General features: G+C 44.7%; 6 protein-coding genes across 10 annotated transcripts; 2 read left to right on the forward strand and 4 right to left on the reverse strand.

The window, feature by feature from the left end:
• Positions 1-2,622, forward strand: LOC115743228 (transcription factor MYC2-like). Its single transcript, XM_030677953.2, has one exon. The coding sequence runs from the start codon at positions 173-175 to the stop codon at positions 2,258-2,260; it is 2,088 nt and encodes a 695-aa protein (XP_030533813.2). The 5' UTR covers positions 1-172; the 3' UTR covers positions 2,261-2,622.
• A 3,053-nt stretch (positions 2,623-5,675) lies between these two features.
• On the forward strand, positions 5,676-6,041 carry LOC115743039. Its single transcript, XM_030677627.1, has one exon. The coding sequence runs from the start codon at positions 5,676-5,678 to the stop codon at positions 6,039-6,041; it is 366 nt and encodes a 121-aa protein (XP_030533487.1).
• A 4,053-nt stretch (positions 6,042-10,094) lies between these two features.
• Positions 10,095-11,175, reverse strand: LOC115743232 (abscisic acid receptor PYR1-like). Its single transcript, XM_030677963.2, has one exon. The coding sequence runs from the start codon at positions 11,092-11,094 to the stop codon at positions 10,468-10,470; it is 627 nt and encodes a 208-aa protein (XP_030533823.1). The 5' UTR covers positions 11,095-11,175; the 3' UTR covers positions 10,095-10,467.
• A 1,607-nt stretch (positions 11,176-12,782) lies between these two features.
• Positions 12,783-14,087, reverse strand: LOC115743233. Its single transcript, XM_030677964.2, has 4 exons — positions 13,929-14,087; positions 13,592-13,759; positions 13,176-13,349; positions 12,783-13,058 (listed from the first exon to the last, which is right to left on the reverse strand). The coding sequence occupies exons 1-4, from the start codon at positions 13,995-13,997 to the stop codon at positions 12,882-12,884; spliced, it is 588 nt and encodes a 195-aa protein (XP_030533824.1). The 5' UTR covers positions 13,998-14,087; the 3' UTR covers positions 12,783-12,881.
• A 1,661-nt stretch (positions 14,088-15,748) lies between these two features.
• On the reverse strand, positions 15,749-19,430 carry LOC115743229 (mitochondrial carnitine/acylcarnitine carrier-like protein). 5 transcript variants are annotated; one of them, XM_048275760.1, is made up of 4 exons: positions 19,306-19,430; positions 18,607-18,721; positions 16,826-17,217; positions 15,749-16,444 (listed from the first exon to the last, which is right to left on the reverse strand). In XM_048275760.1, the coding sequence occupies exons 3-4, from the start codon at positions 17,215-17,217 to the stop codon at positions 15,940-15,942; spliced, it is 897 nt and encodes a 298-aa protein (XP_048131717.1). In that variant the 5' UTR covers positions 18,607-18,721; positions 19,306-19,430; the 3' UTR covers positions 15,749-15,939. The 5 variants fall into 5 exon arrangements, with proteins under 5 accessions (XP_048131717.1, XP_030533815.1, XP_030533816.1 ...); XM_030677955.2 differs by lacking the exon at positions 19,306-19,430 and adding an exon at positions 19,084-19,258; XM_030677956.2 differs by lacking the exon at positions 19,306-19,430 and adding an exon at positions 19,006-19,258.
• A 1,003-nt stretch (positions 19,431-20,433) lies between these two features.
• Positions 20,434-22,914, reverse strand: LOC115743235. Its single transcript, XM_030677966.2, has 2 exons — positions 21,812-22,914; positions 20,434-21,303 (listed from the first exon to the last, which is right to left on the reverse strand). Exons 1-2 carry the CDS (start codon positions 22,421-22,423, stop codon positions 20,662-20,664), a joined length of 1,254 nt encoding a protein of 417 aa, XP_030533826.1. The 5' UTR covers positions 22,424-22,914; the 3' UTR covers positions 20,434-20,661.
• Positions 22,915-24,312: the final 1,398 nt, after the last annotated feature.

The raw sequence follows: 24,312 nt of genomic DNA on the forward strand, positions 1-24,312 counted from the left end.
CTCTCTCCCTCTCTCCTCGCTCTTTCTCTCTCATCTGCATCTGCATCTCCATCTCCTTCTCCTTCTCCATCTTCTTCACCTCCATCTCCATCTCCATCTGCTCCTTCTTCTTCCATTTCAGCTCCAACTACACCCTAACTCTCTCTCTCTCTCTCTGCGAGAGTTCTATGGAATGACCGACTACCGGTTGGCGCCGCCGAGCATGAACCTGTGGACCGACGATAACGCCTCCATGATGGAGGCCTTCATGTCCTCCGATCTCTCTTCCTTCTGGCCCACTCCTCCCCCTCTCCCCCCTCCTCCCGCTCCTCCCCAGCCCTCCTCCTCCGCCGCCTCCTCCGCCGCAGTCGCTGCCGCCGCCGCCGCCGCCCTCCCCGCCGCCCCCTTCAACCAGGACACCCTCCAGCACCGCCTCCAGACCCTTATCGAGTCCACCTCCCGCTATCCCTGGACCTACGCCATCTTCTGGCAGTCCTCCTTCGACGGCTACCACGCCTCTGCCTCCGCCTCCTTGTCGTCCCCGACGATCCCCGTCCTCGGCTGGGGCGACGGCTACTACAAGGGCGAGGAGGACAAGTCCAAGGGCAAGGCCAGGATCAGCGCCTCCTCCGCCGCCGAGCAGGAGCACCGGAAGCGCGTGCTCCGCGAGCTCAACTCGCTCATCGCCGGGCCCTCCGCCACAGCCCCCGACGACGCCGTCGACGAGGAGGTCACCGACACGGAGTGGTTCTTCCTCGTCTCCATGACGCAGTCCTTCGGCAACGACGGCAGCTTGCCCGGCCAGGCCCTCTTCAATTCGAGCCCGATTTGGGTGTCTGGTGGGGACCGCCTTGCGGACTGCGGCTGTGAGAGGGCCAAGCAGGGCCGGATTTTCGGGCTGCATACCATGGTCTGTGTGCCTGTGATCGGCGGGGTAGTCGAATTGGGCTCCACGGAGTTGATCTTCGAGAGCTCAGATCTGACGAACAAGGTTAGGAATTTGTTTAATTTCAACGGTGGGATGGAGTTAGGGTTTGGTGGAAATGGTAACGATCAGGGCGAGAGCGATCCTTCTTCGCTCTGGATCAATGATACACCGGGCACCGTCGAGGTCAAGGACAGCGCCGTCACGGGGGCGGCTGCCGTGGCAGGTTCTTCAAATTATAATGGTAGCAATCATGGTCATCATGGGTCTAAATCGATTCAATTCGAGAATAATCATGTTTTGAGTGGCATGAGCGAGAAACCGAGCGCGACCCATCGGGACAATCCTCGCCACAATTACCAGCAGAACAATCAGCAGATGCAGGGCCAGAGCTTTTTCACCCGCGAGTTGAACTTCTCTGAGTTTGGGTTCGATGGGAGCAGTGCGAGGAACGGGAATTCACATCCCATGAAGCCGGAATCCGGCGAAATCTTGAGTTTTGGGGAGAGCAAGAGGGTTTCTTGCAATGGAAATGGGAATCTGTATTCTGGTCAGTCGCAGCTGACAGCGGTGGAAGAAAGTAAGAAGAGGAGGTCTCCTACTTCGCGTGGGAGCAATGAAGAAGGGATGCTCTCGTTCACTTCGGGCGTGATTTTGCCGTCCTCAGGGATGGTGAAATCGAGCGGAGGGGCGGGGGATTCTGATCATTCAGATCTCGAAGCCTCCGTTGTGAAGGAAGCTGATAGCAGCAGAGTCATTGAGCCGGAGAAAAGGCCGAGAAAGCGAGGTAGGAAACCTGCCAATGGCCGAGAGGAACCATTGAATCATGTTGAGGCCGAGAGGCAGAGGAGGGAGAAGCTCAACCAGCGGTTTTACGCGCTCCGGGCCGTGGTTCCTAATGTTTCCAAGATGGACAAAGCGTCACTCCTTGGCGACGCGATTTCATACATCAAGGAGCTGAACTCGAAGCTCCAGAGCACAGAATCTGACAAGGAGAATCTGCAGAAGCAATTGGAAGCCTTGAAGAAGGAATTAACGAGTAAGGACTCTCGGTCTGCTCTGCCCCAGAGCGATAAGGAACTCACTATCTCGAACAATCACGGTGCCAAGTTGATAGAATTGGACGTGGACGTGAAGATAATCGGATGGGATGTGATGATACGGATTCAAAGCAGCAAGAAGAACCACCCTGCTGCGAAGCTAATGCAAGCCCTAATGGAGCTGGATCTTGACGTGCATCACGCCAGCGTCTCCGTGGTGAATGACTTGATGATCCAACAGGCGACTGTGAAGATGGGAAGTCGGATTTACACACAGGATCAGCTGAGGGTGGCGTTGTCGTCCAAAATAGGATAAGCCTGTTAGAAGTAGAGGGAGTAATGATGATTAAGCAGTATGAAAAGAGCTTGCCGGTGTTTGATTCATCGACGCCAATAATCAGGGGCCGGGATATTTTAAGGCTCCCGGCACGGCAAGTTCCGAAGCAAAAGCTGCTATGGGTTGCTTGTTCCTCTTGTAGTTCCTAGTGTAGCCTTGTAGTGTTTCTTATTAGGTACTTCTGATTGTGGAGCAGTGAGAGATATGAAACAAGGTGTAATTGTTGTCGAAGACAAAAAGGCTCCCGGTCGAGTTTGTAGCATTTTCCCGTCGGGTCGATTGTCTACCTCGTCTTCTATGTATATAGATTATATTTGAAGCTGATAACACATGAGGCTTCAGGCATGCGGTGCTGTTCTTGTTTGGTCACGAGAAACCTCGTTCTTCCATTGCAATTGTACTGTTTTTGTCTCATTCATCTGCATCAGATTTGATCTCTCATGTTTTGGCCACAATGAGGGAAGAATTCCTGCCCATGAGCTTTTTATGGTAAATGGCAGAGTGAAGCAGGATGGTCTTTGCTTTGCAAAATTGTCACTTTTCTGCTCAGCTTTGGCCTCATTTTCTGTTTGTTGGAGTAATTAAATATTAAACTGCACTTTCATCTAACAGCTTAAACTTTTAGAACAGTTGGTTGTTGTCCCATCAAATTTTTCATGATATCAGAGTAAAATGTCCCGAGTTCAAATCTTTGCCTTTTCAAATTTAGTAAATCAGGCATGCTTTCATCTGCTATTTGCCTTTTCAAATTTAGTAAATCGCGTTTTCATTTAACAGTTTAAATTCTTAGAAGAGTTAGCTATGGTCCCATCAAATCTTTCACTATTTACGTCTCGCTCACTTAGACATGTGTGGATAGGTTTGAGAAATGATTCGAGCACGTGCAGTTGTAGAGGAGAGGAGGCATGACCCAGAACATCCATTCATGTCCTGGAAAATGAAATCTTGTTATCTTTTGAACCAATTTTGGACGGAGATGTTTCTGATGTCCAGAAACATCGTGGCTTGAGCAATGGCACACACACTCCTGATGATAACGTTGAAGAAATAGAAACGTGCAAAATGCCTGCCGCTCATATGGGGCCAGCCACGCGAAAGCCAATCGCTTCAGCTTAAGAGGGAGGGGAGAAGAAAAAGACACAAAAACCCCCCCAAAGATCATCACGAGAAAGTCCCAAAAGAAGAGTGGGTAAAGCGCTTTTCTTTTTGAGTTTCTCCTGTTTGTATGACTGATGCTTGAGCTAAAATACACCTCCCACTTGCACAAAAGTGGTATCAGCTGATCTGTGCCTTTCTTTCTTTTTTCTTTTGTTGGGGTTCAAAGATGACTTTGATTTTTTACTTTCTCATGCAGTTTTATAAGCCTGGGGGAGGAAGTTGAACTGGTTTGTGCATTGTTGGTGTTTTAATCTTTCATCCTCCCACTTCTCAAAGCTCACTCGGTCCTATAAAAAACTTTGTCAGAAGATTGTTTGGAGTGTAAGAGATATAGGGTTTCAAAAGAATCAAAGGGAAAGAGAAGAAGATCTGAAGAAGGAAAAATCCTAGGGCAAATTGCCAAGAATATCGAGAAAAATAGCATCTTTTTTTTCTTTTTTTTAAACCAAGGATCCACCTCCTTTCGGCCGACAGCCTAATCGGGGCGTCAGTACCTCGGGGGAGGCTAGCCCAGGACCCTACCACTAGGACCCCTCACTTAAGAAGTTAGCAACTGCGTGATTTGAACCTGTTCCTTCGGCGATGAGATAGTAAGGCCCAACCAACGCAGCTACTCACTGGTGGGTGAAAAATAGCATCTTTGACCGGGCAAGAGGTGAATAATCTGCAAAACTTTACTGCAAAATCAAGTGACTTTACAGGTAATTTGAGATGAAAGGAAAAAGATAAACAGAGAGCAGGGCAATGGGGGATAGGTGCAATGTTCCCCACCAAAATGTTTTTGCAAGAAGGTAAACGATTCCATTATTCGCTTGATCCTCAACTTTATTGGGTTACAATATCTTCTTGGCAAAAGCTTTAGAGATTCATGCATATAAGTCCTGATTCGTTTAGACAAAGTTAAGCAGAACATTAGGTCGGTGATTCTCCGGTTAAACAATTCCCCGGTCCGAATTCCTGTTATTTCTTTCCCCTTTGTCCATTCGTTTCGAATCACAAGAGAATAAAGCTTGCAACTTTGAATCTGCTTTTCCTTATTTCTATCTAAGTTTTCTTCTTCCATTGCCTCATGCACTGATTCCTTCAGAGGGTCTCCTGATAATATACAGACCATAAGAAAGCATCTAAAAGGCCTCACAGCAAAAACAGCAGCAACAAATAAATCGCAGGGGACTCCAATCTCCGAAAAAACTAGAAGCAATCCAAGAACTGCCAAACATGGTTTGCGGGTCATTCTTCTCTTTCCTCATGTTTGATTCCAATTCCTTCTTGGCATGGGGGTCATGCATATGCCGTCTCCGACAAATGGAAAATGCTAAAAGAAAAGGAATTTTCTGTCATAAGAGTAAGACAGCCTACCAGATAATATATTCAATATGCGTAGACATTCGCACAAGTTCTAAGAAAGCCTCGTCACGAAGGGGCCTGTGCGGCATTTTTATATGCAACGGTTTGATCTTTTGTGCTTATATATTTCATCAAGCTTAATCAAGCTCTCGACGTGCTCGTGGAGAAAATGGAGTACTGCAATGTTTGCTGCTAGAGATGTTCTCATGTCGTTTACCTTGTGCTACTCTTCCATCTTATATTCCTTTAATGTCCAGAGAATGAATTCTCAGCCTGCCTCACCGTTTCCAGATGCTTGAATTGTTTCTTGGATAATCTCAGGGTGCTAGCTATACATCTCTCTGTTGACCAGCAATTTTTAACAGCTCAGATCTTTTGATCTCTCTTGACCTTGTCTCAAGGATATGCATCCAGAAAGCAAACTAAAAATTCGTGTCTTCAGAAGCTTCTTCACAACCAGTATTCCACAAAAACAAAGAGAAAACACAATTTTAAATGGTGATACAGAGGATGCTATTTGTTGTATGGCCAGCTCAGGAAGTTCCAATCCAGAGTGGCAACTTTGACTTCCAACTCCATAATTAGGCCTTGCAATGTTTGAACAAAGGATCTGTTTTTCAGCTGTCAAATCCTCATTTGACCTGTGTCCCTCCAGCCAAAGCCGAGCTAGCTTTTGCTTCTTTTAACCACCCGCAGAATTTCCTCCATCATCACCACCACAACCACCACCACCACGTGATCATGAACCCATCTCTTCTCTGATTCCCATTATAAAATCTCAACATCACCGTGCATTACCAATCCTCGTTCCTGTTTTTTTACACCTCCCTCCTTGAAGGGAAATTTGCAAGCTTTTTGAAAAAAGGGAAAAAGTGAAAATTCACTAGCCATGAGTCTCAATTGCCTCACATGCCAAGCCCAGAGAAGGGTAGATTTAGACTTGGACTATGGCTGTGTTGATCACGAAGAGCCTCGCCATTTGTGTTGTGTCATGGTAGATAGGAACTGGTCAGGCCCTTTGGCCTCACCATCCTATGAGAAGAAGATATCTAGAAGTGGGCTTCTCGGGCCTCGCACGAAGAAGGCGAAAAAGGGCCAACGCCGGCTGTGGGGCACCGGGGCCTCCTCCTTTGGGGACAAGCCGATGGCCGGCTCGGGGGAGGCGAGGCTGGTGCGGAGCAGCGGGATGAGGAGGGATTGGAGCTTCGAGGATTTGAGAAAGAGGAGGGATGAGAAGAGCAAAAGCAGGAGATGATGCCGAAGATTTTCCCTAATGTCCAGACTCTGTTTTCTTCCCCATCATTTGGTTCCGATAATCCATCTTCTGTTCATTTGTTCGTCCTACTTTCGGCATTCTTTACATATCAATTCACATCCCGCCTATCTTTTACGCCATACTTCTTTTTAGCTTCGGCACTTTTACACATGAATGGTATTCGAACGGGGAAGCCCCCGGTTCGGATCGAAGTCAGCTTTCTGATTTTATACATCTCCGAAGAGACGAACGAGATCCCGGAAACGAAATGTGAGAACTTAGAAGCGCCGTTCAAGTTAGTAATACCAGAAACCTGGTTGGTGTTAGCAAAAGGCATGGAGTCTGCTTTTAAGCTTTAAAGCAGGGTGACCATCAATACGTCTGTTGAGGCTTCTAGGACAGGCCTCAAATTGTCAACCAGTGACAATAAAGGATTTGGCTGGGGCGAGCAATTAAATCTCTCTCTCCCTCTTTCTTCACAGGAAGGGTGAAATCGAGCTAAGTGGGGTAGGGCCATCATATTGTTGGTGTGGTGGGGACATGGATAGGATCTCTCCGACTGATTGCCCAAAAAGAATCATCTTTGATTCGTCCAGCCTCCCTCGCCCTTTTCTTGGCTGAACAAATTGGTCGATGAATGGCATCAACACCACCAACATGGCTGTCACATCCACGTCAAATCTGGGAAATGATGCTAAATCCTTCACGGGGATAGATTCTTTCGGTTTAAGGTTGCATTTGAGAGAGCGTTTGGGAAAAAATGTTTGTATAAATGCAGTTTTCCAAATGCAGAAGACTATATAAACTAAAGCGTTTTCGCGCGAACAGCATCAGACAAAGCGTTATTGAAAACTATATGGGAAATCAAACTTTGGTTTAATTACCGTTTTGAAAAGATACCACCTGTAAAGTACTATAGTGAAAGGAAAAACAAAAAAAAAGGTCCCCGACAACCTCGGTAGCTTAGGTGAAGCTTGAACGCTCAGGCGGCTCCTCGTCGCCGAAGTTGCATGACCCTAGGCGAGGCGATGAGAGGTGATGTTGAGGTCGTGCGACCTTAGGCATGCCACAGTTGGGAATAGTGAAGAGGCATATCTAGAACAAAGGTGAGCTTAGGCGGTAGACTGCTGAGGTTGCGTGACTAGGTGAGCCTTGATCTTAGAGAGTGTTTGCACGACCCTCATCGCACGACGAAGCGAGCCTCGACAATTGAGCCACATTTGGGAACAACAACGAGCCGAGGTGAGCTCATGCGATTGGCCATTGAGATCAAGCAATCAGGTCACGCGACCAAGTCGGTGTCGATGCGTGACCCTTGTCACCCGAGCAAGTTGGCCTTGACCTTGTCCACCCTCGTGCGACAGGTGGTGACCCTCGGTGAGCTTCAAGCTACTATGAATGTTGGTAAACCCTAGCTTGTAGAGAGACGATGAAAATTCATTTCACTTAGGGATAAAAAAGGGACACGAAAATATTAGGGAGGGCAAGATTGGAATAGAAAGTATTGCTATACACACTCTAAGATTCTATTTGTTTCGCCGAAAATGGATATATATTATCGCTTACCAAATTAATTGAAAGAAAAAAAAACCCATCGTCCACCCAAAATATTTGATAAATCATTGTTGATGATGAAAACATTTCTTGCCAACTAATCATTTCCAGTGATACAAGTGATCCTTTTTATGAAAATTAATTATAGATCATTCATATTTCGCGAAATAAACAGAGCCTAAGTAATCATTTCGAGCTGCTGCAGTTTAGTATGTCAAGTAGAACGGATTTCATCAAATGTTTCTGCATCTAGCATCGCCTCTTCTTATTTCGAACGATAACATCTCTCTCCTGTATATAGGCTTTCGAGGGATCGATGGTCGGGAGATGCACTCTTTCTTCACAGCATGAGACGTTTGAGGTCTACCCGACCCGACTAATTCCATGGTCGCTACGCAATCATCCCATTTACGTGCATCGGATAAGATTTCACCTACGGAACTACGGTCCGTGTCCTAACAACCCCACCACCCCCCTCTCTCTCTCTCTCTCTCACATTGGCTTAAGGCCTCTATCGTCTTTCTCATGCTAATTGTTGGTGGGCCCCCCTCCTCTCTCTCTCTCTCTCTCTCTAAGTTGATTTGTTTGATTCTATGAAAGTTGCTGCTACAAAAGAGAAGGCCAACGGCGTCAGAAAGGGGCAAAGAATCTCTCTCGTTTGAATTGTCTGGCTTTAATCAATGAGCAAGTTGGCAATTTGCGCCTTCAAAATGAAAATGGCCAAAAAGGACGGGCCCCCCACCCCTCGCCTCTTTCAGGCCGCGCAGTTGGCGCTCCCACCCCATCCGTTCACGTGGTCAACAGAAAAAAAAATATCTCTCATCCCACGGCCACGATTCGTCGCTGCATCCATCACCTCCGTCCAATCCCGCGACGCGAACCGAGTGTGTATGTTCTCTCTCGGAAACGCACAGAGCCAGTGGATTGGTCAGTTCCAACTTTTTACTCCTCAGGTACGCCCCGGGTGGGACCCACCCCACAGCAGCAACTCTTCTTAATTAGCATTATGAGAAAAATCTCGAACCTTCGAGTAAATATATAAAAAATAATAACTAATAAAAACTGATCGGGTCTCGATCCTCGGATCCCCCCTCCATCTGATTCGACTCCGACCCGATTCAGAGAATTGCCTTTTGCCCCTAGCCCACATTCGGTGCTGATGGCCGCCGCCCTCACTTCACTTTCTTTCATGTGGTCGCAAGCGCATGTTTAATCTTTATCGATCAATTCTCGTTCCTTCGAATTTCCCCGTGAAACGGGTTTAGTAGAAAAGCAAAAGAGAGCCCCTCTTCGTCAAACTCCACTTATATATCTCAAGAACCGAAATAACGCGCACGTCATTAATCATCGAGCGTGCTTTATTAGGATGATAGGGTTACCCCCATCCGGTTCGTCGAGAATCCTCGAAAAAGGGTCCGGACTCCGTCGCGTAGAAATATCGATAACAAAGATAACGAAAAAAAGGATAAGAATATGGACATGACGCTCGTGCATTCCCCATCGTTTCTTGCGATCGGGGTGGAACCTCACACGAAAACGCCCGACCTCTCCCGACCACACAAAGCTCGAACCTCATACGCATATGTTAAAATTAAATACTCGCCGCACCTAACATGGCGATCTTGATTGACCCTACTTACCGGGGTTTGTGGCCAATAACTATTAGCCTTGTATATTTAAAGAAAAATCCAATTTTTACGACGACCCAAAATTTCTAGTGGCCCATAAAATAATATGGTGATGAAAATGTAATGGCCCACCGAAAAACAAAATAAAAAAACATCAAAATCGTGGCATTGACCGTACTTTTTACAAGACCAAAGTAGCGAGCATCAATCATTGTGTTCGGCTGGTGGCGTTTCCATTATTATTCTCCTAGTTAGCTGATGTTTCTAGATAAGCTGGGGTTGGCGGCCATCATGCATCTCCCCTCTCCTTTGCTATTATGGCATGGCAAACCAGGTCAACCGCGCTCGATTTGGCTCGCTGGAGATCTCTTTGTCCAATGGAAATTGATTGAAATTTCCTGCAGGAAGACTGTGGTCGGTTCTGGTGCTGACTATGAGGTAGTCTACCGATGGATGAAACTTAACCATATCGAGGATAGTCACTTGACGTGGTCCCCGAGAGATGCAGGGTACCTAACAGTATGCTCGAAACGGGTTTTGAGGACCAAGATCTAACTCAGAATGTCACATGTTGTTTCGTGGGAACGACCCTTCATTTGACAGAAGCATACTGAATCTATGTTCCTCGGTCTCATGGGACGCGACTGGATTCACTCCTTCGGTATCATCCAGTTCATTTCCCACAAACGAACTGCACGACCCTAGTTTCTACTCAGTACAGCGAAACAAAGTTACCTTTCTTTTGGGGCAGACTTTAACGGAGAAATGAGAAAGCGACAGTGTCTGCAATTTTAATACCTCTGTTTTGCCTTCTCTCTTTTTCGGGTTTTACCAAATTGGTATTGTAAGTGGCGAAAAAGAAGAGGGAACATGGAACCGCACCAGCTATTATTAGCAAGAAAACAGAGAGGCAAGAACAGAGAACAAGATCTTCAACTGGACATAAAAGAAAAAAAACCGCAGAGACGGTGCAATGATTCTTCCGAGTGTAGTCAAGAACTCAACGACATATTCCAGAGGCTATAACATTTCCTCAGTTGGATAATCAGCAGTAAATCGACCACAAATTCCCTCCACATTCTTCATTGATTATCCAAATAGTCAACCAGTTCGCCAAAATCACCCAAAAAAGAACCATTTTTTTCTGCAGACAGTTCACAAATTCAAGTACCCCTTCGGGTTCATGAAAGAGGGAATCAAAATGGAAACTTTAAGTGGAGAGAAGATGCTATTGGCCCTCACCCTCACGAGCCACCAACCAGCCCTTCAGCGACGGAGGCCAGCTTCTGCAGGTTCAGCTTCACAAAGGTGTCGGCGAAGAGGCGGGTGTCCTCCTCGGTGTTCCCCTCCGGCACGTCCACGACGTACGACTCCAGGACGACGGTCCAGATCCCGCCCTCACGCGCCACCTCGTGCATCGTCGTCACCGACCGGTAGTTCCTCAGCCGGTGCTCCCCGCCGATGATGGTGAACCCGGTGACGAACCGATCGTCGTCCAGCACGTCCAGCCTCTCCTCGCTCGTGGACGCCGGGAGGCCGGAGATGACGTCGACGTAGCGCATGGCCCCCGCGGCGACCTCGAAGTCGGGCCCCACGGAGCATTGCCTGATGAAGTGCTTGTACACCTGGGGCTGGTCGAAGCGGCGCACGATGGACCAAACGGCGGCGCGTGGGGCCCGCACGCGCTGGGCCAGGAGGGAGGAGCACCTGCCCGGGCCGAGCTCGTACGTGTGGTGCTCGGCGACGGAGGGGCCGAGCTCGGCGAACTCGTCGGGGGTCAGCCCCGGCGGGGTCGTCAGGTGGTGGGCCGTGTTCGCCGGCGGTGGGTCTTCGGGTTCTTGAGCGGACTCGGATCTTTGACTATTTTCCATGGGAGTGAGCTCAGTTAGGGATGGATGGCGATTCAGAGAGGGAGAGAGAGAGAGAGAGAGAGTTACCTGTTTTAGAAAGAAGGTGTGAGGAAATAGGAGTTGAAATTTTGGGCGATTTATAAGGGCCATTTCGGTATTAATTAAGAGTTTAGGGTCCTAAGTTTTTGGGGAGGTTTGATTTAATTTTTGTCTTCGTTGAGAGGACATTGACATTTTCTAATTTAGAGCATCTAATAATTTAATTATTTATATAAAGGGAATTTCGGTATCGTTCAAAAAATACTCACGATATTCGACAACATATGACTGCAAAAATTTATATGCTAATTTGCTTTCGTATGAGCATCAAAGAAATATACTCAAAGAGTACACGAAAGGGCCGATTCATACGAAATTTAGTCAAGTAAAATTTTTTTTTGCATACCCAACATAATTGGAAAAATGCTATTGATAGCATCCAAGTTGGTATTGAGGTCCCATCTACATCTAGAGTGGGTGGTTGCTCCCAGGCAAAGCCCTAATTTTGAATGAGAGTTTTCTTGATTTTACTGTATGAATGTGAATCTTTGTCAACTTAGTAATATAAAAAGCAGACGCTTAGAGGAAATTTTACAATCACATTACGGTGAATCAATCAAGCGAAAGCAAGAAATTCAGAAATACGATGTGCCATTAGAGGGAGGGAATTAATTCTTGCAAGCTTAAGTGAACACCCATGTTGAGGAGTTCATCAAAAGTTCTCGGCATTCTGCATTTGCGTTATCAGCTTTTTCGAAATATTTTTTGAATCGAAGCGCTTAATGTCTGAAGACACACTCTTTGATGTGTGCAAAGTATGTATAGATAAACCATGGCTGTCAAACACTAATAGATCATTAAAGGAATTGATCCTCAGCATTCTCTCCTATATAGGGTCTATGGATTGGCTTGATATCACAATCAAAACCAGTAGTCTCTTGGAAGAAACACCAACTGCAATTACTGTACATGCATTTAACATTGTTGTGTCTACAAGCATTGTGTATATGGGGAGAGAGAGAGAGAGAGAGAGAGAGAGAGAGAGAGAGAGAGAGAGAGAGAGTGCAGGATTTATTAACAAGAAAATTTGAAGAGGCCATATCATTCCACAGCTGCTAAAACTAAGAAAACCATTTGTTTTTTGCTTTTTTGGTACTGAAATCATACTAAACCTCGTGATTTATATTCTTTTGGATAAACTAAGTATGTGTTCTTATCCACCTTCTTTGGTTGGCCACTCGAGCAAACCTCATCACAGGCATCACCCAAACACAATAAACCAATCAAGACCATACCTTTTTCCTTTCCCCATGGAAAATATTTTATGAAACCATCACAAAAGCATTTGATCATCAGCCACCATGTCCATGACTTCTTGTCCCTATTTTACATGTTCTTTACAGTATCTTCTCCCTCTTCTCTTTGGGTGTTCTTGATCCTTGTCCACTTCCTTGTCTTGATTTAGGCAATAACAGAGTAACAAGCAAGAACTTATCAGCGAGCACATAATTTGATCTGTCATAGCATAGGTTGAGTGTGTCTTATGTGATCCACCGCGTTTCGTTTTCTTAATGTTTTGACTATAGTAGCTCATTGATCCACACAAGCTAAAATTGCAGCGCCAAGGTCAAAAGTAACTGTAGGGGAAGTAGTGGACCAACACATGGGAAAAAGAAGGAACAGAAAAGATCCACGGTTCCATTTTCCAAGAGGAAAAGCTCCCTAAGATAACAGAGAATGAGATGCATAAGAAACATACAATTGGTGCATCAACAACCCAACAAGTTTAGGAGTGGCCAACTGCGAGGCTTGTCCTTTCTTCCCACGAGCTTGGATGTCGTCTTCTTGTTATTGCTAGCAGTCTTGCTCTTTCCAAGCTTGAGCTTGCCAGGAGATGAGCGTTTAATCTTTTGCTGCTGCTGAACTTTATCAGATTTTCCCTCTTCCTGCAGTCACATATGAATTATTACTCACATGAATGAGGAAGAATTTCGCCTAGCAGCCCAAATCCCACTTTGATCTTATGTACAAGGAGATGATATTATGTGCAAGGAGATATTTACATGAATTTCAGACACATTTTGATGAAGTTGGGGCGGGTTTGTCTCAGTTTTGCGATTGGAGATGCCGAAGAATGTGGAGGATGAGGAACCCGACACCCCCCGTTTGGATTCTTGGCTTGACGATTTTCCCCCAGAAGTGCGTGAGCAGCTGCTCGAATCCATTTCGAGGCACAGCTGAAAAATACATTTTTGTTGCGCAAATATTTAGAGGCGTTAAGCAAATACTGCATCTGAGATTATAGCATGAGCGTCTGTCCAAAATTAGAAAGAGTCCTACGATCATCGCTTTCCTAATCAGGCTCTTGGATATCTTAAGGACATTGTTATTTACAGTTCCAATACTTTCTACCATTTCCATGACTATCATAATCCTCGTATAATGTCCACGACTATCATAATCCTAGTATAAATAGTACCTGAAGAAGACGCTGTTCGAGGGTCGCCACCCGATCTACCAGGGACCCTTTGAAGTAACCATCCCTCACTGCCAAATCCATTGGCGGAAGCTCCCTCGCTTCTCCTCTAACCGTACTTCTCTTGCTCCCCTGTTTCGCTGAATCTTGCTTGCTTTCTAAACGTTTCATCTACATATGACCCAATTCCACAGAAGAGAGATTAATGACATAAAATTCTCATTTCAGAAAAGCAAAGCTTACAGAAACAAAGTAGAAAAAACAAAAAACAAAAAGGACGGGAGAATGAAAGTGAAACACCGTTGGGAACTTAGGAACAGCAGATGATGCCAGAACTCACAATAAAATCCAGATGATCCAGCCTTGAAACAAGTGGCATGCAAGACTGAGGTGGCCTCGCAGACTCCATATCTGAATACCAATCAAAATTTTTTCTGCTTTGAATTCTGAGGAGCCTGAGTTTAATTATGATGGGTGTGTTTATATAGGTTTTAGCCGAATCAGTTAGAGAGTCAATAGGTTGTTTGTTTATAATGTCTACCTTGACTAGTCAAATCGGTTGTTTGTTTCCCCCTGCGTGGCACAGCATCTGATAGAACTAGGGGTGTGCAAACTGGACCGGACCGGCCCGGACCAACCCGGGACCGGCCCGGACCGGCCGGGTTGGTCCGGTCCTTGAGGTGGATGGTCCGGTCCCTGGTCCCAATAAATGGGACCGGTGATCGGGCGGTCCGGTCCTCGGGTTTCTTGCATTGGGACCGGACCGGCCCGGCCCGGACCGGACCGCCAATAACATATAATTATTTATATATAAATATATACAATTGCAAAAAAAAATTGAAAACAAAACAGAATAATAAAAGTCCACCGCCCATTTTTTTCCCAACCTTGCACGGTCGCACTCTCTTCCTCAAGACTCTCTTTTTAGTCTTATTTTCCATCTTGTTTTTGGTCATCTTTTCTCCCTACAGGCTTTTTTGAGTGCAGTTGGTGATGTTTTTATCATGTAATGGCTGGATTTGGTATTGAATTCGAACATTTTGATCAAGTTCGTCGATCATAAAAGTCATAGCGAGTCGCTATGTTTTTACCATGGCATAATTTATTAAGTTGACTAGATTTTCAATAGTTAGCGGTCCCATCGGGCCGGGACCGAGACCGGACCGGGACCGGCCCGGACCAGACCCGGCGGTCCCGGTCCGGTCCTTGGTCCCAAAAATATGGGGACCGGGACTACGGTCCGGTCCCCGGTTCCATGCCGGGACCGGACCGGCCCGGACCATGCACACCCCTAGATAGAACACCTCCGCTTTGCTGGGTGTAGTAGTGTTGACTTTGAATGCTTCCAGAGTCAATTTGATCACCATTTCCTAGAGGATGCCAAATGGACCCGTGGGCCCGGAACCGGCCCGTTGACCGGGCCCAGAACCGGCCCGTTGACCGGGCCCACGGTTCCTAACCTGGAGCCGGAACCGGCCCTCAAGGGCCGGTTCCGGTAGGTAAATTGTTGGAACCGGCCCGGAACCGCCGGTTCTGGGCCTGTTCCAACCCGGTTTAAAAAAAAAAAAAAAGGAAGTAGGTTTGATAAAAAAATCAATTGTGCTTTGGAACCGGCGGTTCCGAACTGGAACCGGAACCGGCCCGGAACCGGCGGTTCCACCTTTTTTTGGAACCGGAACCGGCGGTTCCGTCGAACCGGCCTTCTCTACCATTTCCGTTCCCTTTGTAACAGAATCACCTTGTATCGATTAAGAGAAAAAAAATACTCAAATTCTGTCAAAATCATAATATGAGCAAGTTGGAAAATTTCAAGGTGCCGAAAGGGATGTAAGTTCAGGCAATTCTCAGCTTTTAGCTATTTGGTGACTTCACTAAAAAGCAGCAGAAAACAAAAGCCCTAGTGAAAGCGGGATGTAGACAGTCGTGATAAATGGAAGCACAGCATCGCCCTCTGCATTTTGCATGTAAATTGTCGGTCGAATGTATTACCGACATAAGAAGTGAGATAGATGTTCACGTGTCTCTGTCCGGTCGACATTTTTTACCTCAAGGATGTAAAAGTTCGGAAGAAAAGCGATATAGTTACATTCTGTTAACGTGCCAGAATCTTTCTTAAAGACAAGCTGCGATGCGAGAAGAACCATTTGGTACACATTAGAGTTTCAAAATGAAGACCCTGCAATTGCTGCATAAAAATGCAACTAACTTTGTCATCATCAATTGAGTGACAATTACAAGATTTTCCAAGAATCGAGATTCTGCAACCAAATTGCTGAAGCATATCCTGCGATGGCCCCATTCTTTAGATACTAAAGGAAATCCCACAGAAGCAACAATGTGTTTGGCCCAATTCATCCCAAGCTCGATCTCGTCACTTCATAAGCCAAGAAGCATGCGGCATTCGCGGGAACACTTCTGGCCATGGCAGGTCCGAAACCCTTGTACAGTCCTTTGACACCCTCTGAGGCCAGAATCTTTCTAAAAGCATCGAGAGAACCCGAATACTTTGGATTTTTGTAGCCATCTACCTGTATCACACTCTTCACAACGTCAGTTGGGTAGACCAAAGCCCAAAAGGATGCTCCTGCCAGGCCTCCAGCCACAATTAACGACCCCCTTCCCAATCCAGAAGTATCCTGCCCTCCAGCCAGGTACTGCTTGATCGCCTCGTAGACACCGAACATTGCAGCATTCCCTGGTACTTCACGGGCCATAGTGGGAACCAAGCCCTTGAACAGACCTCTCGTACCACCTTCCGATCTCAGAACGTGCCTCGCCACATCCATTGGTCCTCCATATTTAACTGCCACAGTAGTAGTGGAGCCAGCACTTGCCAGTGCGCTTTGCGCCTGCAACCTGCTCTCGCAGTGTTTATAAAAGTTTTACTATCCCTTCTTGTAAGCAAAAGAGACAGAAACATTGAGGTCATTTCAATATCTTTTAAACAGGTGCCTCAAGGCATGTTGTGACCATTGCTGATATGATGAATCTATCCTAATGTAAGATGCTCTCTCATGCATCAGGTAATATGACATACAAAGCTGCCTCTTTCCTATGCATATTTATTGTAGCTGAAGAAGCGTCCTTAGAAACTCATTGACGTGTTCCTTCTATATTCCAGTATACATTGAGAAAATGTGTTCAGCACTGGAGCTGCGGTATAGTTTGGAAGCTTGTTCAAAGACTCAAAAAATTGAATCAAGTGGGGAGAAAAACGTGAACACCACAGACACTGACCTGCACTTGATTAATTCAGTAGGGCAAGCAAGGAAGGAAACAGCAATTCCAGCCCCCGCGCCACAAACAACCTGCTGGTCGATGGTTAAAGGGACACCGGGTTTGGACCTCAGTAGTGCCTCCATTTGGCCCCTTACGGTGAAGAGGACGGCATTGAAGGCTGCCACTGTGGCAAGTGGGGCCCCCATGCCTTTGTACAAACCCCTCGGGCCTTCGGCAGCTAATGTTTGTCTGACTGCATCCATAGCACCTGAGTACCTGGGAGGTTGGCCGGGGGCTGGAGCTGGCTGACTTTGGAGCTTGACCTTGATGGTATCAAAGGGGTGACCAACAATCAATTGTGCTGCCCCACCAATTGTTCCTGCGGTCAAATCCTTGGCCACATCCCCCATCTGCACAGCAAAGGGTTCCCCATCAACATTTCCCCCAGGCATCAGTAATAAATGAAAAGGTCTTGAATGGGAAGTTAAGAATATAGAGCATCCATCACGGTGACACGAGTAAAAAGATATAAGTTGACATTATACAGCCACAAGAGTGCATCCTTGTGAAAAGGAAACGATTCTTCTATCCTCTCTCCCTCTCCTCCTGCAGACATGATTTACTGGCAAATGCCGAAAAGCAGGGGCCTTCATCGGGAAAGCAATGTCACAAAATTTCAGAGAGATGTAACCGCCAACAGCAGTTCTGCATTTCCAGGGACGCTTAGTAAAGAATTTTCAAATAGCATGAGAAAACACTCCACCACTTGTGCTCATTCTTTAGAAGATACCCAGTATTAAAACAGTTGGAGAATGATGAATGATTACAGAGGATTTCATTTGAGGACCTTATAAAAGATAATCCTGTTAACAAGCTCACAGAGTATCACCAAAACACGAATATTGAGATGGATAAATACTGCAATTTCAAGAATCTATAACTTCCACCATTGTTACAGAATGGCCATTGCAAAAGCAGCAAAACATGCGTTTTGCAGACAACAACATGTCACATTTTGCTATCTTGTAATCAGAATGAGACAGTCATGACTCTAGTTTAGCAGGAGTGGCTAGAACCCCCAAAAAGGTGAGGTTTTTTTGTCATCTAAGTTAAGTGACAAAATTGCAACTAAGCAGACTCTGGATTCTTAAGCCGTTGAATTGCAAAAAGGTGAGGTTTTTTGGTCACTCCTTTATGACCGATCCTTAAGCCTTTGAATTACAGAGTATGGGAAAATGCCAAAGAAGTTTTTTGTACAACCTACGTGTTCCTATGATGGAAAAAGATGGAAAAAGTTCCAGCATTCCAGTCCCTTGATCCAACGATGTTGTTGTCAACATATAACTCGATGTAATGATACTTCAGGTGCAGCAAACTTGCTCACTGACAACTATTGAAAAGTATACACGAAAAACTGTGCAAATTCAGTCTGCCTGCCTACATAATAGAATGTTAATACTTCTAATGGTCTTCTTATGCGCATACTGCCCTATATAATGCACCTAGCGAAGTAATACAGATTGTCCACCATGGATAACCACAAGAAAGTTTCCCTTGGCCCTGCCAGCAGTCCACATGATTATCGGCAATTTCATGAAGTTAACAAAGTCTTGTCATATGGCATTCCAAGCCAAAGTTCATAAAAAAAGGTTGACAGATCAACGAAACCTTCACAACAGATAGTTCCTCTTATTTTCTTTGCTTGCCATAACAAATGGCTTCATGAATCTCCAGCTGATTATAATCAGAACTAGAACAGTAAAGAGAGAGATAATTTGAATAACAGGCGAGGATATTACCTTTGCGAATCAACCTGGACAAATAGAAGAAAGCAATCAATAGAAGCCTGGAGCTGAATCCAGGCGAAACGAACTTGTACTCAAAGTTGACGAATCACCAATCAGCCTGTGCAATCTGACGAACAAAAACAGAAAAACCATCTCACAATGAAAATCACTATCCCCAATGCAAAAAGGATCGCCATGTGAAAAGCAACAAAAAAATTAACATGAGACAATTACCAGAAACCAACACCATATCACCGTAGTCGCATAAGAAAACCTCACAAGATAGGGGAAAAAAAAAGGGAATGGAACAAATTGTGCAGTCAACAAGGAAAGTTCAGGTTTTGAGGGAAATCCAAGATTACAATACGCAAAACGTGAAGTGGGCAGGCGGCAAAAATGGGAAATCTATACATTTGAGGCAGCAAAATGAATCTGCGGAGATTCAGAGCCACGCAAAATAAGCAGAGACAGGGGCCAAATGATTCTCACCTACTTGTTGGGAGGGAGTAGAATTCACACAAAGGAACAAATGGTTGAGATGTGACCAGACCGGGAGAGGCTAACGCAGCTGAGGACAGTGTTGGAGCAAAAGCCGATCTCAAGTTCCTAATCTCTCCGTCCCTCTCACCAGCTCTCTCCCCGCCCTCTCTCCCCCTCTCTCTCCCCCCTCAGCCACTAAGGAATCAGAAAAGATTGAATTTTTAATATTACCATTGGGTGGTGCGTGTTTTCTGGGAGATTGGCGAGCCCATAAAGTTGACGGATTCAGGCTGTCGGAGATCCTGTGGCCCAAGTTTGCCTTACTGGTTCTGTTATGGCATAATTATCTTCAAGATCATGTCAAAATTTTTTCTTTTAAGCTTGATCTCCTTCGCAAAATGGTCTCGGAATATCACTCGGTTTTAATGAGGGGAGAAAAAAAAAAAAATTTTCCATGCTTAGAAATTGCAGAGTTCCCACTTTCATATCCTGTCAGCTAACGTTTTATAAAATGTTATCTCCTGACATTTTTGGCTTTGTGCTCTCAGATCTCATTATAATGCGGTGAGAGTAACACAAGTTAGAAACCCTTTTGCTCTTTTCAGTGAAGAGGCGGCGAATTTTCATGCTTTTGGGAAGTTTGTAGGTATAATGGGATTATCCTCAAAATGTAACACGACGGTGCAAGCACCGGTGCTCTCATCTGGTCCACCTCGTTCGTTGGTAGAAAGGAAATGCAAAATGCCGCACTCTGCAAGTGTAGTTGGTAGTGTACTCACACGTTACAAATGTTTGATTTTGAATTTGCCAGGATGGGCATGTGTTTCGAGATTAACCTGAAGCACGCTTGATCCTGCACTCGACGACCAACATGCCCCTTCGGCCCGTCCAGGATATGGGAGGGGTTTGGATAATGATTTTAGAATGTCGAGAAAGATACGTTCATGTTCCAATAGATTGAAGGACATAAGCAAACGATTCCATTCTTGAGCTCGGCTCATCCGACCGATCAAACTTATCATTGAATATGAAAGACCAATTTATATTAGGCCCAACAAGCGCAGGCTTTACTGCCTGGTCACTTTGGCGAACAAGCCTGGGTGAGCCTGCTCTTAGAACACGTTCATGGGCCAATAGAGTTCCAGCTTTGCCTGATTTTTAGCCCTCAAGTGCTCAGCATGATCTTGATATGTCTTCACGCATTATAGAAAAGAAAAGAATAATGGTGATGTTGTACTAGTAGTTTTTTCCTAAAATTTGTTTGTCAGTGATTGATAAGATTGTTTGTTGCAGAACTATTCGTCAATCTACAAATCTGTCACATGATTTAGTAAACGAAATATGAGTGAAGAACTTCAATTCTTCTAGAGTTGTCTTTTAGGACGAAAGATGGTCATTTCTTCTAATCCTGATACAAATAAGAAGAATGCCTACAGGTTTGATTTTTTCATTATTATCTAGATTGCTACAGAAGTTATGTTCCTCTTCTAGACATACAGAATAGCAGGACAACTTTTTGAGCACGAGCTATGCGTTACATCTTTCTGCTACATCCTTACATTGCTCTTACAAGATTTTTCTCTCCGGTCAGTTCAATATGAATTCAGATAGGAGCTCATCCACCAAAGTACCCATGATCTTAGCCTCAAAGTCCATAGCTATCTCCTCTTTTTCCTCTTCAAACTTTCTCCACTTCTCTCCTCTGTCCATTTCTCTCAGATAAGCATCTTTCTTGCTATTGACTCCCCATTCGCACTTCGCGCCGAGCTCATTATTCATCCAAGATTTTGCGGTGCTCATCATCACAAGCTCAGAGTCATCATTTATAGGGTTGCATCCTAGTGTGGCTAGTTCACTCATGAAGTAGTCCAACAATAGCTTATCCACATTGGTCTTCATGCTAAGACCAGAACTTGAAGCTTTGACCTGGTTTAGCAGCATTGTTGCTTTTTGTTCAGCAGGTTCATTTGAGCCTCCCTGTCCTTCTCTGAACTCATCATCCTCTTCTTCATCAGATCTCTCATCAAGATCCCCCATTGACGTGGAACTTTGCGCGTAGGCAACACTTTCGATCCACCAAGGTTGTCGCAGAAGGAATTGCGCATCCCCTGTCGCAATACTGCCTCGGCTCTGATCTCGAGACCAGCAAAATCCTTCATCTTCTCCAAATTCAGCATCAATTACAGAAACAGGACTGTGCTGTTCTTTCTCCTCGTAGAATGAGACTCTCTGTGCCAATGCAAGAAACACATACGTTAATATCAGAAACCAGTTTACTTAGGCAAATGTCCAAGTTAAATACAATACCTGGTCACAACAAAGACAAGTACAGTAATAAAATAGTAAAGCCAATGTTTTTACCATGTTGTAACTTCCATGTAAAAGGCTTAGATTAAGGCAACATTGAAATCTTTTATCTTTTGTTCCCCTTAGTTGTACTAATGTAAAGAGAACAGGAATGACCTCTATTTTGTCTCATGTGAATTTCGTAGCAAAGTGAATACAAATATACTACGCATGAGACAAGAGTTTGACTGTATTATGGGACTAAACTATGCGTTTTAGATTAATTAAACCAAGTACTATTCCAGTACATGCCAAGTCACATCTTTATTTTCTTTTAAGGGGGGACATAGACCCTGAACAGTGAACGCTGAACAGCAGACAACAACCAATTGAAACTTTATAATATGCAGGTCTAGGACTAATATGTAAGTTTTTAAATCCAGCAACTCACCTTGGGTTCAATTTCACAGAAGCTTCTTGTTATTGATCCTGGTAAAGCCTCCCCTGCGCGTGTACCAACAGATGGTTCGTTGTATTCCTGAAAATCACCATTCCAGGGCGGTGAAAACTCCAGCGTGAAATCACTTTCACACCAACTTGAGCCATTACTCTTGCTCTCAGTGCTACTGCTTGATCCTGTGGTTGTAATTGTCGCCGCGGAAGAGCATTGATGTGGCGGCGGGGAATGGAAATCCGACGGCCGAGATCCCTCTTCGGCCAAGTCCTGGAAGGATCTCCACCGTATGATGTCCTTGATCCTGACTGTCATTTTGGCCTGCTCGCCACCACCTCCATGGCCATGATCATGACCATCACCTTTTCTGGTTTTCTTGGGTAATCTTTGCGTTGACAGCTTTCTTGAGAGGCTTCTTAGGAAGAACACTGGGTAGGGCTTATTCACTGAGCTACTGAAAGGGATATTCTTGAATGCATTGATCATGGTCTCTAAGGCTGAGATATTTCTCGATCTGCTTCTGAGAAGTGTCGTTGCTTCCACATTTGGAGAACAAGACCACGAATCCTCTCTAAGGAAGTCCTTGAGCAACATCTTCTGCTTCTGCATTCTTGTCAGTAATAACCAGGCAGGAACAGTAAAAAATCACTGCTAGTGAGTGGTGCAGACGCAAGAACAAAGACAAGGGTTTTGCTTTTGGTTTTGGAGGGTGAGGGGGAGAAGAGCGAAGTGAGGGAGAAGAGCGAAGTGAAGGAGAAGAACTTATAAAGGGGTTGAAGGAGAGGAGGGGTTGAAGGAGAGAGGATGCTTCCAGGTGGGGATCTCCAGATGAGTACAGCGAGCAAAGTGCAAGTGAAGTGAAAGAAAGATTAAAACGCAAGAAATGGACAAAACCAGTGTAGAAGCCAGGATGCTTCTTCCGTCTCTTCTTAAATCACCAAAAAAACTCAAGAAAGACAAATCAAGCACAGGACTTCAAAATTTTTGGGATAACATATGGGATTCGGTGGATTTGGACTTGGGAAAGCATGTCGTCCAAGTGTAAGACAGAAGACCATATTTTAAGTGTCAAGTCAATCAGGTTTTTCTATTGAGGCTGTGCTCCTGCTAATGAAGCAGGGTGCACTATGAATATGATTTGTAACTCGTGAGTCATGTTATCACATGGAGCCATTTGGAGCGTACCAAACAAGGGGGAAGGATCTCATGATCTCCATACATTCATAGCCATCAGTCTCCACATTCAATGACATTGCTTGGCCAAGATAGATCACAAGCCTTTGCGGACCACAAGTCTTTGTTGTGAGATTTTCAAACAAGGGCAAGAGATGCATTTAAGTGTTGAGAAACGACCTGCAACCGCCGCACGGGCGATTCGAGATCTTTGTTGGGCATCTTTGGGAATATAATGAATACGAAATTTGTGGTCTATATATGTAGTACGGTAAGATTGAGAAATGAAATTCTGCGCTATCTTTTTATGTGTGTTATGATTTATGTTCTCATTGACAGTGTATTCTGATTAAAAATTAGCGAGAGCTTGCTTTTGGGATAAATAATCTTGTCCAGCTCTTTAGAGGTTCGAATCTTTCGAAATCTCCTTTCGTGGTAGTCACTTTTGATGTCCATCAGTTTGTACCATTGATTTTTTACAATTATGCAGAACATTTTTCGGCTGACTGGCTTTCTTTTTTCTTGTTAATTAGATATGTCGTCACTCTCGGTTATTGAGAAAGTCAACACGAAGTCATAGGGTATTGTCCAAGTGACTAGAACACTTGGACAAGCCAGAGAAGAACTCTTACTCGGAACTGATACATCACGAATAGACCTCATCGTCAAATCATTCGACACTCGCGCCTTCAACGATTGAGATTTAATTGGTTCGTGATTGACCTAATCTAAGCAGAAAAGGTTAGCACTTCGAAAAATCTTAAATTAATATATTTATGATAAATTTAATTTAAATTAATTTTTTAACCATCAAATATCTCAAATTTAAATACTTGTGATAAGAATTTTTCCTAAACTAATTTTGTAACCACAAAAAATCACAAACTAGTACTCTTTCGTTAGTTCTCATTAAATTAAATTATACCGTAAAAACTTTAAATTTATACATTTGTGACAAAAGGAAAGTAAAATTCTCAAATCGATAGACCCTGTCAACTATCACGTGTCATCCAATTAACGAAAGGTAAATTTGTCATATGTGTATCGGTTTGAATTTTTTTGGTGAAAAAAAAAATTAAGATGAGATTTTTCATGCTATTTACTCGAGTAAAAGTAAGCCCTCGGGCAAGTTACCCAGGATGTCCACGTGGTCACCTACTACTAGCTAATTGCACGTGCAATTAACAAATGTGTGCACGACAACCGAGTCAAATGAAGGATCCGATGTTGTATACGGATCGCAAAACGCTGCACAATTGTCGGCTGGCTCACGCTTTGGGTTCCTTTATGGTTCTTGTTGCTTATGGCATCGCGATACTGGCAAA

The sequence above is a fragment of the Rhodamnia argentea genome, chromosome 3, assembly GCF_020921035.1.
Source record: "Rhodamnia argentea isolate NSW1041297 chromosome 3, ASM2092103v1, whole genome shotgun sequence".
Classification (NCBI taxonomy): domain Eukaryota; kingdom Viridiplantae; phylum Streptophyta; class Magnoliopsida; order Myrtales; family Myrtaceae; genus Rhodamnia; species Rhodamnia argentea.

What these genes read in the sequence shown, in the direction of transcription:
- LOC115743228 (XM_030677953.2), top strand. Translation starts at nt 173, where the DNA reads ATGACCGACTACCGGTTGGCGCCGCCGAGCATGAACCTGTGGACCGAC.
- LOC115743039 (XM_030677627.1), top strand. Translation starts at nt 5,676, where the DNA reads ATGAGTCTCAATTGCCTCACATGCCAAGCCCAGAGAAGGGTAGATTTA.
- LOC115743232 (XM_030677963.2), bottom strand. Translation starts at nt 11,094, where the DNA reads ATGGAAAATAGTCAAAGATCCGAGTCCGCTCAAGAACCCGAAGACCCA.
- LOC115743233 (XM_030677964.2), bottom strand. Translation starts at nt 13,997, where the DNA reads ATGGAGTCTGCGAGGCCACCTCAGTCTTGCATGCCACTTGTTTCAAGG. An exon ending in TCGAACAGCGTCTTCTTCAG is followed by an intron (nt 13,350 to 13,591) that starts GTACTATTTATA and finishes TGTATTTTTCAG; the next exon opens with CTGTGCCTCGAAATGGATTC. An exon ending in AAAATGTGTCTGAAATTCAT is followed by an intron (nt 13,059 to 13,175) that starts GTAAATATCTCC and finishes ATGTGACTGCAG; the next exon opens with GAAGAGGGAAAATCTGATAA.
- LOC115743229 (XM_048275759.1), bottom strand. Translation starts at nt 17,259, where the DNA reads ATGCCTGGGGGAAATGTTGATGGGGAACCCTTTGCTGTGCAGATGGGG. An exon ending in ACTGAATTAATCAAGTGCAG is followed by an intron (nt 16,445 to 16,825) that starts GTCAGTGTCTGT and finishes CTGCGAGAGCAG; the next exon opens with GTTGCAGGCGCAAAGCGCAC.
- LOC115743235 (XM_030677966.2), bottom strand. Translation starts at nt 22,423, where the DNA reads ATGCAGAAGCAGAAGATGTTGCTCAAGGACTTCCTTAGAGAGGATTCG. An exon ending in TCTGTGAAATTGAACCCAAG is followed by an intron (nt 21,304 to 21,811) that starts GTGAGTTGCTGG and finishes GCATTGGCACAG; the next exon opens with AGAGTCTCATTCTACGAGGA.